The sequence below is a fragment of the Thermobia domestica genome, chromosome 3 (assembly GCF_964235325.1).
Source record: "Thermobia domestica chromosome 3, izTheDome1.hap1.1, whole genome shotgun sequence".
NCBI classification, from domain to species: Eukaryota; Metazoa; Arthropoda; class Insecta; order Zygentoma; family Lepismatidae; genus Thermobia; species Thermobia domestica.
The window spans coordinates 66,290,718-66,304,291 of record NC_137456.1 but is presented as its reverse complement, the minus strand read 5'-3'; the positions used below and the strand labels follow the sequence as shown (position 1 = coordinate 66,304,291).

The 13,574-nt window shown below is 36.0% G+C and overlaps 1 protein-coding gene across 2 annotated transcripts in view; it reads left to right on the top strand.

Annotated features, from left to right (window-relative positions):
• Nucleotides 1-13,574, top strand: part of LOC145680463 (uncharacterized) — a 298,641-nt gene that overhangs the window by 80,613 nt on the left and 204,454 nt on the right. For both annotated transcript variants that reach the window (XM_081751026.1, XM_081751025.1), the window contains exon 2: nt 5,671-5,793. In XM_081751026.1, coding sequence (XP_081607152.1) covers nt 5,686-5,793 — 108 coding nt within the window. In that variant the 5' untranslated portion in view covers nt 5,671-5,685. The remainder of the gene's footprint in view (nt 1-5,670; nt 5,794-13,574) is intronic.

Here is a 13,574-nt window from a genome sequence, read left to right as displayed (position 1 = left end):
GATAGAAATATGAAACTGGTGTTGAATTGTTTACAAACTATAAAAGTTTTTGTCTGTGTTAGGTTTGTTCTGTTTTACCAAGTGTCAATTTTGTTTGTTTTAGGTTTGTAGTGCGTAAGTAAGAAGCCCAAGAAGCCATGCCAACCAACCAGGAGAAGGCACAGTGTGTCCTGTGGTACCATGAGACACGATCACCAACCACGGTGCAGAGACAGTTCCAGACAACATTTGGGAGGACTCCACCTGATGTCAAGAGCATTAAAGCCTGGTATGAGAAGTTCAAGAACACAGGGTCGGTTGCTGACCTTCCGAGGTCTGGTCGACCAAGAACCTCAGCAGACGAATTATCGGGCCATTCTTCTTCGCTGAGGATACCATCACATCTGCAGTGTACCTGGATATGTTGCAGCTGTATGCTGTTCCTCAGCTGCTTCAGTATCGCCCCGATGTCGTTTTTCAGCAAGACGGTGCACCACCTCATTGGGGTTTGGACGTCCGTGCTTATCTCGATAGGACATTTCCTGGGCGATGGATTGGTCGTGATGAACCAACAGCTTGGCCTCCACGCTCTCCTGACATAACCCCATTAGACTTCTTTTTATGGGGTTATGTGAAGGATGAGGTCTACCGAACACGTGTACCAGAAAACCCTGCAGCAACGAATAACCACAGTCGTTGCATCGATCCCTCCAGTAATGTTGGCTAATGTGTGGATGGAAATTGAATATCGCCTAGATGTGCTACGTGCTACCAAGGGTGCTCATGTGGAAGTGTACTGATGTGACCAAAACTTTTATAGTTTGTAAACAATTCAACACCAGTTTCATATTTCTATCTTATTTCTAGCCTGAGTTATCAATTTCTGTAATCAGGGAAGGGCTTCTCGGACACCCTGTATTATTATTAAGTATTCTGTCTATTGGCAGGTCCTGGGACTAATGAGGGTTTTTTTCCTGTTCTTCTTCTTAATTTTCAGTTTGGGCCTAGAAATGTTTCTTCCACGTTTCTCGAATTTCAGCTTCCTCTTTTGACTCCCAATATTTTCTTCTAATTTTCAAGTCATCTGTCAGTTGTGTTCTTCTTCTCCCTACTCCTCGCTTTCCTTTCATCTTTCCTTCTATGGTGGTATGAAGAAAGAATACTTGAAGAGGTCGACCATTTCAAATATCTGGGAAGTATTTGGACGAAAGACACGTATTGCACCAGAGAGATCAGGCCGAGAATTGCCATACCCAAAGAAGCATTCAACAAGAAAAGATCACTCTTAACTAGCAGGCTCAATATTGGACTTAAGAAGAAGTTGGTCAAGTATGGAGCATTGCAAGGTGGGAGCATTGGACTGTATGGTTCAGAGACTTGGACATTAAGGACGTTAGAGAAGAAATATTTAGAGAGCTTCGAAATGTGGTGTTAGAGGAAGATGGAGGAGATAAAATGGACAGAGAGACAGTAACAAACGAAGATGTTTTAAAACGAATAGGAGAGAGAAAGAAAAATAGCAACCCACATTATGCTTTATTTTTTCCAAATTATGCTTTATTATGCTTTATTGTTAATTTCAGCCATTGTTTTATATTAATCGAGTATAATGTAAAATATTTACTATACATTAAGTATTCTAAATATCTTGATCTATTTATTAATATTTTATGCAACCAGTTTCTTTCATATTTAATGAAATTTCTACTTAATGCATTGTAAAGAGATATGCTTTACTCGAGTCAGTTTTTGTTTCACTTGTATGCGCCTTAGAGGTGCATATATACAGAATGGGAAAGTAAAAGTTATCACCAAAAAAATACAAAAAGTGCTCAAGTTCAAGAGGTACACATAACAATATACAGTAGTGTGGAGTTCTTGGGTACTATTCATTGTTAGCAGAAAGTTTTCTTCATTTCCTTCTTTTTCTCCACATCAAAGGATTACACCAAAAAGTTTACAGAAATAAAAAAAGAATAGCTTTTCATTGTTGCATTGTTATGTTCTCAATGATTTTGCTATGTAAATATTGGCTTTTAAAAAATATTCATATATAGTATGTTAAACTTGCATTTATACAGAATTTTCCAAGAATTGTGCTATATATTTTCAAGTATACTTTATGCTTTATTTTCTCAAATTATGCTTTTAAAATTAGTTTCTTCTGGACCCTTAAATAACCACAACCATGTTCAAGGTACCAACCATATGTCTAAATTGCTATTATGCTGTTTATGCTTTTTATGCTTTTGGGTTGCTCTAGTGATAATTTAATAATGTTAGCAACAACCAGGACCACATCGTCGCGGAGATAAGAGGGGAATTCACTGAATCCGGACCCATTGAAACTTTGTAGCTCGACATGTATGTGTAAGTTTTCTTAATAAAACTATAGCTACTTATTTAGTAGAGAATTATTTGTCCTTACTCATTATCTGTAGTATTTATTTTCTGATAAAAAGCAATCTAATTTTATATTTTTTTTCGTAAGAATATAGGTGTACTTAAAAACACTTATCGTTTTTTTTTCGACTGTAGAATAACACCCGTTTGATCTTACATAAACATAATGTCTTGTATTATTGGACCCGTCCCAACAAAAATTTCTGTATGCGCTCCAGGCTATAATTACAATGAAAATGTAGTAGTTAGACTTTTGTGTTACTGGAATAAAGTTATTATTTATAAATAGAACAACCCAAAAGCATAAAAAGCATAATAGCAATTTAGACATATGGTTGGTACCTTAAACATGGTTGTGGTTATTTAAGGGTCTAAAGCATAATAAAGCATAATTTTAGAAAATAAAGCATAAAGCATGATTTAAAATATATAGCGTAATTCTTGGATAATTCTGTTTAACTGCAAGTTTAACATACTGTATTAATTTTTTTAAACCAATATTTACAAGGCAAAATCATTGAGAACATAACAATGCAACAATGAAAAGCTGATTTTTATTTCTGTAAACTTTCCGGTTTAATCCTTTGATGTGAAGAAAAAAAAGGAAATGAATAAAACTTTCCGCCAACAACGAATAGTAGTTATGTGTACCGCTTGAACTTCAGCACTTTCTGTATTTTTGGTGATAACTTTTACTTTCCCATTCTGTATATATGCACCTCTAAGGCGCACACAAGTGAAACAAAAACTTACTCGAGTAAAGCATATCTCTTTACAATGCATTAAGTAGAAATTTCATTAAATACGAAAGAAACTGGTTGCATAAAATATTAATAAATAGATCAAGATATTTAGAATATTTAATGTATAGTAAATATTTTACATTATACTCGATTAATATAAAACAATGGCTGAAATTAACAATAAAGCATAATAAAGCATAATTTGAAAAAAAAAGCATAATTTGGAAAAAATAAAGCATAGTTCCACAAAAAATAAAGCATAATGTGGGTTGCTCTATTTATAAATTATACGCAAACGAAAAAACCAACTTCTATTGCATCTCAAGGGTAAGTGTAAATTTTCATGTATGGTTTTTGAGAAGAAAAAATTTTTATGTAAGCTAAAAACTGATGCAGTATGAAATATATTCATATTCAAACTGCTATTGAAATATATATCCTAATCAAGCTTTTCATTTCGACACTACCAAGGTAGTACAATACAGTATGATTAATGAAGACCAAAATTATGATATACGTACATAACTTTTCTCCCATTCAAATAGGTAATCTTCAAGGGTGAAGGGGAAAGAAAGCGGTTCAAATATATATTTCATATATTTTCCATAAGCTTTATTCCTCCCATGTAAAGAACAGGTATTTCAGCTAATCCAGTATAACTTAACACAGTATGGTATGGCAGAAGTGAAGTTGCCATTTTTTTTTTTTTTGTCACAATGGAATATATGATGGTGATTTTCCATTTGTAATCAGGAAACTTATTTTTGTGATAGTTATCTTTATATCAAAAATATCGCAAACCAAGTAATTACAATCTTCTATCATACATATATTTATTAGTTGTGGATACAAGACTTTTTTTTCGGATACTTTCAAAATAACGTTTCTTTTCCAAATTTACGTTCGGTTTTATATATATATATATATATATATATATATATATATATATATATATATATATATATATATATATATATATATATATATATAATGCTTGTTCATTTTAACCTGTTTCGAAATGAGTACTACACAGAACAAGAACAAGAATAGAAATCGGTTTCGTTTAAAAAAAAAATCATGCTGGTTTCAGTAATAATCCAAAACTCTTTGGGAGAAAACCAAAACCGGTTTTCGTGGCCGTTTTTTTTAACAATACCGAAACTGATTTCGTGGAAAATTAAAATCGAATTTGCAAAAAAAAATCGAAATATCGGCTTTTTAAAAACGGTTTCAGGTTTTAATATTTATGTAAAAAAATGTGTAGGTTAAATTGGGCTAAATACAGTGAATCTTCCTTTAACAGACACTTTCATAATGCGGAAAGTGTTTTTGTTTATTTGTTTGTTTGTTTGTTTGTGGTTATTGTCGGGTCAAGAGATGCAATTCATCAGGAGGTTGAAATATTTCAGTTTTCACGTCCCAGGATTATTTCACGTCCCATGATTGACGCAAGTGAATGGGCTAAGGGAGGTGGATGATTGACGCAAGTGAATAATCATGGAAGTATCGGTGAAATGAGAATGTGGGAGGAAATGGGAGTACCCCGAGAAAACCCAAGATACGATGTTGCCCACCACAAACTTAGTTGGTTGGGATCGAACCAGGGACCCCATTCACGAGAGGTAAACACTCTACCACTGGGTCACCGTAAGTGTCCTTGATATTTCCGCCTTTGTGTTGGAACTACTTTTTTTTTAATGTAATGTTCACCTATGGTACATTGAGTACGTGGTTTGACCCTAGCTCGCATCAAGTTAACTTTCTTTTTGAACAAATACATGGGTTTTCTTGAGTTTTTCCCGTTTTTCTCTGATCTTCATTCATTGCACATTTCATTCATCTTCATCATCACATCTCCCTTAGCACTAGTGCATAATTGAGGAACGTTAAACAAAAAGTATTCATTATTTTTTGTTTAATTTACTTATCTATAATACTTTTTTATCTACTTATTAAATGTACTTATCTATAATACTTTTTATCTACTTATTAAATGTACTTATCTATAATACTTTTTATCTATTTATTAAATTTACTTATCTATAATACTTTTTATCTACTTATTAAATTTACTTATCTATAACACTTTTTTATCTACTTATTAAATTTACTTATCTATAATGCTTTCTTATCTACTTATTAAATTTACTTATCTATTTGAGTAAAATTTTAGTGCATTGGCGTCGAAAGGAAACTTTGACACATGGGAAGTAACGCATTCTGAAGCAAGTTGAATCTCTGATAAGTATAGAATAACATCTTTTAATAAATGTGATGTTTTCTTTGTTAAAATGTCAACAATAATTAAAATGTAAACAATAAAGATGAATTGTGTTGTTGAGGATACGTTTATGATTAATAAATTCATCATAATATTCACCTCGCAACCGCAGCTATTTAAAATGATTTACAAAGTTAATGAACTTGTCATTTATATGTAGGTAAACCTTAATATTTCCTTGTCGAATATCCTATTTGCAATTATTTTTATATAAATTTTCTTTCTTTAAATAATAGGTTTATTTATTTTCTTTTTGTTTTTCAGAGTTCTCATTTCGCTATGAGTAGCTACTGGATGTTCTTAACGGTGTGTTACATCTGTTTATGGCATCTGCCCTTTATTCAGGGAGGAGTCCAATACGTTTACCCTGCAACACCTACGCATTGGGTAAGTAAATACGTTCATTTTGTTTATTTCTTTTACGTTTCGAACAGTGATGTGGAGCTTCGTTTCTTTCGTGGTATCCAACCTTTTCTATCCATTCCAATAAAGTATTTGGTCTACTGATCGATTTCTCCGATTCTACTGGATTGACAACATATTTTAATGGATCGATTTCTCCGATCCTGCTGGATTGACAATATATTTTAATGGATCGATTTCTCCAATTCTGCTAGATTGACAACATATTTTAATGGATCGATTTCTCCGATTCTGCTAGATTGACAACATATTTTAATAGATCGATTCCTCCGATTCTGGTAGATTGACAATATATTTTAATGGATCGACTTCTTCAATTCTGCTAGATCGATAACATATTTTAATGGATCGATTTCTCCGATTCTGCTAGATTGACAACATATTTTAATGGATCGATTTCTCCGATTCTGCGACATTGACAACATATTTTAAAATTCTTCCTTATATAAAGGGCAGAGATTTTCCTTGTGTTTCACACGGGATATGCCTGCCATAAATTGTATTTGAATGTTCAAAAGTCACCCTCCTGGAAAGAACCCAGAAGTGCCCATCAGGAAGTCCGAATTCCAAGACAAGCAGAAATATGGATTTTCATACAATGCCAACGGGACATCCATTGGCAATAAATGTGATGTCCTGGAGTTATCCTGATGGAGGTCAAGGGAACGTCAATGCCGTCGAATCTAGATATGCCTAGAATATAAGAAAATATTGTCAGTGGACATCCCGTGGACAATCTATGGAAATCCAAGACGTCTGCTTATGTCTTGGACTTGAGACTTCCTGTAGGAACCTTGTGCGACATTTCTGGGCTCTTTCTGAGTCAATCACAGGACGATTTTCGAGCATCCAAATATTGTCCCGTGACAGACACATCTCATTGAAATCCAAGGGAGATCCCATGGATATTTTCATCATTATCCTTGCAATTTTTTACTGCGAGCCTGAATGTTCTGAAAACGGTATGAATTCTGTGAAACGTACAAACTACGTTTTATGTTCGTATTGTGCTATGTAGAACGCGGAGAGGGTCGCAACGTGACACTCGAGGATTGGCAAGATTTATACGTCGTTGGATAGCACACGGCAAGTCCAGAATACAGATCTATTTATACCGCCGTTTTGGGTTCTGGGCTGAATGCGGGCAAATGGTGCAAAACAACATGTCCCAGGGGAATGTTCCGTATAATTGCTGTACCCTGGAGAGTTATGGTGTGCTTCATGGAAACAAATCATCGCGTAGTGCACACAGCCGAAATATTTCGTCCGTTGCACTAGCCAGTCGGGAGGATACAGTGTTCAATTTCCTTGATCCCATAGTGTCGGAGGTCTGGGAGGGGAGAGGCCACCCTAAAAAGCAACAACACAACTACCGACAAAGGGCTTTCAAACACACATCCTGTGCGGACACCAAGGTCAAGATCTGGGAAGAGCCCCAGTACAAAACAGGTGCAGGAAACATTGGTAGAGCATGCTTGCCTCGTTCCACATCTCGAAGAATTCTGTGCAAGCAAAGTGAAAACAGTTGTTTTCTCCCGACCGACTAGTGTCATTGACTCAATATTTCGGCTGTGTGCACCACTCGCCGATGTGTTTTTATGATGAACACCACAGCTCTCCAGGGCTACCGGGCACTGTCCAGCAATTTACCGCCAATTCCACTCGAATATGTGTTTTTTCACATTCATTTCAATGCAACTTTTGATGACATTTTGACCCGCCGCCATGTTGAATAGGGTGATCATAGCGAATCGGGACTTGTTGTAGCTTCTTTCTTTTTACAAGAGCTTTCAAGCGATATATCACTTGACCCCTCTTTCCATTTGACAATTTTGAGTTGGACCCCGTCTGGGACCTTGCGGGGGGACCCTGGGACGAAACTTTTTACTTCGCTCTGTTGTCCTTTGCAACTAATGGGATACGTGTTTTTCAGTTTGTACATATCTCGGACCGTTTTCGATTTAAAGGCCTGATACGGCCTATAGCCATATCACTTTGCATTGATGTAATTATCTGTTCGTTTCGTTTGTGAGAAAACTTCCTCACTAGAGGGGAGAAACAATTTATTGTGTCTTGTCATACCGTAGCGTTCCAGCGTTTTCAAATGAGATTCAAATCAAAATAAAATAAGTAGTATTATCAACATGATTTAAACAGTTCTACGGTTCACTATATATTAAGACAAAAGTAAACAAGATGTAAGAGTTTAATCTAGCTTTCACATATGAATTGTATACTTTTTGTAACATAATAAGTTGCTATTCAGCGTTTGTGAAGTTATGGGATCACTTAAGTCAATTTAATTTTTTAATTTGAAGGTTGTGGAATCATTCAGTATGGTGTGCCACGCCTTCTAACATACTTTGCACGAATCAAAATCAAATATGTAGTATTATTAGTGATTTAGAAAACGAAACACATCATTAGGTGAATGCTAAGTAAACTCTCCCGTCAACTAACATCATAGATCCTTGTGTTCTGTTACTGCACTTCATTTCATCATATAAATTGTGTACCATGCTCAGGTCACCTTTTTTGTATGCTTAACAAGGTAAAAAAAAAAATGAAATGAAATCTTTGAGTTTTACGTCCCACGATTATGCCGGTTAGGCTAAAAAAAAAAAAAATCATGATACCTATCTCCCAATGAAGCTACCAATAAATGAATGCTCATGGCCCCAGAGAGAGCGTTGCCTTCTATGGCCCGCCGATCTTCGGATGGGAATGAAATTGCACATTAGAAATTATTATTATTATTATTATTATTATTATTATTATTATTATTATTATTATTATTATTATTATTATTATTATTATTAGGTATTCTGCCTTTCGGCAGGTCCTTGGACTAATGAGGATTTTTTTTCATTTTTTTCTTCTCAAGATGTGTCCAATCCTATTGGACTTTCTACGAAGGATGGTGGCTAGAACTGTCCTCTTCCCTCCTATCCGTTTTAAAACATCTTCGTTTGTTGCTCTCTCTGTCCATTTTATCTTCTCCATCTTCCTCCAACACCACATTTCGAAGCTCTCCAAATAGTTCTTCTCTAACTTCCGTAATGTCCACGTCTCTGAACCGTACACTCCAATGCTCCATATATTGCACTTGACTTAAGTCCAATATTGAGCCTGCTAGTTAAGAGTGGTCTTTTCTTGTTGAATGCTTCTTTAGCTATGGCAATTTTTGATGTGATCTCTTTGGTGCAGTAAGCGTCTCTCGTCAAAATACTTCCCGGATACTTGAAATTATCGACCTCTTCAAGTTCTCTTTGTTCTACTCTGATCCGTAAGGGCGTGTTTCCACGGGATATTCTCATGACTTTCGACTTTTCGATGTTAATTTCCATTCCATACAGTTTTCCAGTGTCATAAGAAAAGTTGTACAACATTAGAAAAGCTAGTAAAAAATATGTGTTCGGATTTTTTCATGTTATACGTAGAGAGCATAATTTTTCTAAAGTGATCAAAGTTATTGACAGTGTATTAGAAAATGTTCGAGTTATTACATCAAAAACTATGCAACTTAAGATTCTAGATGCTTTTATGATAATATCTGACGTAATAGACATTGTGAATTTCTACCGGACTCGACAGTGACACAAACTCAGAAACATCGAGGGCAGTTGGGAGCACGGTTGGGCCATTGGTAAGCTTCTGTGCTGTAATTGAGCAGGTCTGAGACGTTAGACTGAAGTTGATGAGATGAAACCTCTTTCTAGGGGATTCTATTAGGGGATTCTAGTCGCTCTGAAAAGCGTGAGCATTATTAACTGTGTTAAATGTGTTTGTATTCGTGTCACATTGAGTGTAATATTCACTACACGAAAGAGAAAATAAGAGTCGGAAAGAGATTTTGTTTGGAAGAAAAGTTGTAGAACGCTCACCTGACGCAAGGGGTCTTTAGTTCAGTTCTGAGCCATATGAATTTGTGGTGGACAACAACGTAGGCGTAGGTTTTCTCGGGGTTCTCCCGTTTCTCCCCTACATTATCAATACACCAATTTCTTTTTCATAATCATGTATTTTCATTAATCATCCACCTATGTTAGCTTAAAGCAGTGATTTCCAATCAATGTGTGGCGACATATAGAGTGTCACGTAGTTCCATAGAGTGTGTTGCGGAAATTTTATAACTTAAAAATTATGAAGCATTTCATCATCATCATCATCATCATCATAGGTATTCTGCAATTATTAGGTGGTAACTTGCCGCAACTGAGAAGCTTCCATGCTCCACCATCTTCAGCTAACCTCTTCGTCTTCACCTACGGTTTCTCTGGTTTGATATCGTCCATTAGTTGTAGTCTCATTCGCCTCTCCCTCTCTTTCCTGTCACCATACCCTCTAGGACGTACCTCATAATATATTTCCTTCTTAGCCAATGTCCCAACCACTTTCTCTTCCCCTTCTTAAGAGTCTTCATCCCGGCGAAATTAAAATACCGCTAATTTTACAGTAATTATGTGATATCTTCAAATAGATAAAAGATAATCGAAATGTGGAACAAGAGCGCCCTAGACAATATTATTTTACATAAGAAACCGTTATCACGACTCACTTATCTGCTTTCGATTTCGAGCCATTTTGAAATTCGGCATTTATTTTCGCGCTTCTAAACAGCTGAAAACGGAAAGCCACTAGGTGACTTGTGATAACGGTACCTCACGCAAAATAATGTTGTCTAGAGCGCTCTGGTTCCATATTTCAATTACCTTTTATCTATTTGAAGATATCACATAACTACTGTAAAATTAGCGGTATTTTAATTTCGCCGGGATGAAGACTCTTAATAATATCGAAAACTGTTGTTTTTCTTCCCCACCATTTTCAACACCCTCTCGTTTGTTTTGAGCTTCACCCAGCTAATTCTCTCCATTCTTCTCTACATCCATATTTCGAAAGCTTCGTCATTTTTCATAATTTCTGCGCAACGTCCATGTTTCTGATCCATACAGTACAATACTCCACTAATTAGTTAAAATCAATTTTTTAGACAGACTGCTTGAGTCAACAACTTCACTGACTGTAACAATGCTCAATACTACATTGAGTTACTACTTTATAAAAGCATATAATCTTACATTATTTTTTCCCTTTTTTAAAAAAAAATTAAGGTCCCACGATTGTGCACCAACATTAAAGAGGACGATGATGAAGAGATATTTGATAATGGTGGAATGATAGTAAGGGGACGAAACGGGATAAAACTAAGAAAACCCATGCACATGGTGTTTGTCCACTATAAGCATTTGGCAGAAGCTGGGATCGGACCAGAATCCTCACACGCGAGAGGTAAGCGCTCAATCACTGAACCATTCCTCAAGTTTTCCAACATCTTATTGAATTTCTTTTCAGATACCGCAACAAACGCTATATCATGTGCAAACCAGATACATCTGATCATTCTACCTCCTATCTTCATTATGTAGGCTCTTTTTCACTATCTCTTCTAGATAGATATAAATAAGTTGGTAAGAGACAGCATCCTTCTCGAATTCTCCTTTCAATTGCACTCTCCTCCGTCAGTTCTTCCCCTATCCTTGTTGGTTCACGTATAAGTTTCTTATGAGTCTTCGATTTTTCCATTTCAATCCAACTTTCTTTAGAACTTCCAACGACAATTTAATAATCAAATTGCATCTCTTGTGCTCTTACCTCTCCTGAATCCAAACTGTTCCTCCTCAACTATTTCATTTGTTCTTCCATATAACCTTCTGTTCAGAATTCGAAGCAAAAATTTTGCTGCATGAGATGTGTGACTAATAGTTCTGTAATTCTCACATCTCTCTTTGGGTTCGATTTCTTAGCTATTGGTATCATCATTGTCTTTAGAAAATCTTTTGGCTACTCTCCTGTTTCATATATTTCATTGCAGAGTCGGAACTTTCTTGCCCTTCTCTCTTATTCTTAATGAATTCGATTGGTATACTATCTATCCCATTTGCCTTTCCATTCCTAATTTCTGATATGGCTTTTTCAAATTCATCCCGAAGAATACAAAACTTCTTATCAGCTTCGCGTACTCCATTTTCAACTTCGACACGGTCTATCTTTCTACTCTCATATAAGCCTATGGTCACAGTGGATCCGACTTTCACTGATGTTTTAGTCTGACATACTCTGACGACCTCGTAGAAATAAACAAATGCATTCAGAGAAGTGTATGTGGTCAGATTGGCGCCGATATGGTCTGGCGACTATGGCCGACTTCTACCGACCACCGATCGGAAACAATCTACAGTAGGACGAAGATAACCCGAACGTCAAAAATCCGAACGCGATCCCTAGAAGTTTTTTTACATATTGTCTTAGCGCTAGCGATAAACAAACAATAGGATTGTCCGTCGACTTTGTGTGAAGTCAATCTTTTTACAAAAGCTCATTCGTATATAATTGTTTGTATTACACATTTTTATTTTTATTTTCCCTTAGGCCTATACAAGTTAAGTTTTAATTGTGAGTTACAAGATCAGTGTAATTTAGTGTACGAGCAGGTTCTTCAGAAACGTTAAATGTAAGTAATCTTACGTACAGTATTGTAATTAGCCTTACATACGAAATATGTACTGTATAACCATTGTATCAAGAAAAGAGCATATCGTACAGTATATTTAAGCCTAAGTGGCATGCTCTTGGTCGTTTTCGAAAATCCGAACTACCTGTGGTGCCTATTAGTTCGGATTTTCGACTTCCTACTGTATTTTTTTTTTTTTTTTCGTCAGACTACGCCAGACTAGAGGGTGGTTTACAACTCATCGCAAGTATAGACACTCCCATTTACATGTTACAGTAAGCCGTTCTTCTGCTGATACACATTTTCGAAAATTACTTTGCTTCTCTGTGTGTCCTTGCATCTTCTGTAAGATGTGCCAAAATGTATCCTGCTCCATTCTGAAGTACTGAAAAAACTTTGTGTCCTGTGTCTGCTCCACCAACTTTGGAAATAGCGTGTGAAACTCGCCATATTTCTCTCTTTCTTGAAAAATAGTATTTATATATTCGCTTCTATCTTCCTCTAAAAGTAATATTTTTAACACAGGATTTTCTAATAGCTGCAATTCCTCGTCCATATTGTATCCCACAAGAAGACAGACTGGCGACGGATCGGTTGCAGTATGACCAAGCAGTCGGCAGACGCGGTCGGCCGACCAGTCGGCCGTAATCGCCAGAGTGAAAAATCGGATGTACTGTAACCGTAGGCTAAGTCGTCAACATATTCTTTCCATTTTCCTAAGACTTTACTTCTCTCACTAACCTCCCATTCTTATATTCTTACTGCCATCGTAATACTCCCTCTTTCCTCGAAGTTCAGGGTGACATTCGTAAGTCCTAAACGGAACAAGTCCTAAACGGCATAAGTCCTTAAAAATATAGGCACTAGATCTAAATTTTACGTCTTGGCCTTTTAGGACTTGTGCCGTTTAGGATTTGTGACGCGAAATGATTTTTAGGACTTGTGCCGTTTAGGACTTCTGTCGCGTCCCCGAAGTTCCATAGATTTCACCTCCTTGTTGATTTCCTCGTGAAAGAAAAAATACATGTGTAAAATTATTCAATAAAGTATATGTATTCAGTAAAGTATTCAAGTAATCAGTAGGTACTCAGTAAAGTAATGAAGTACTAAATTATTCAGCAAAATATTCCAAAATAATTTTGCTAAAAAGCCAGTGAAAGTATACGCAAGAGTGGTGGCAGGGGAATACGCGAGTAAATAAGGTATAATTGATTTCAGAAAGTTTCCAACG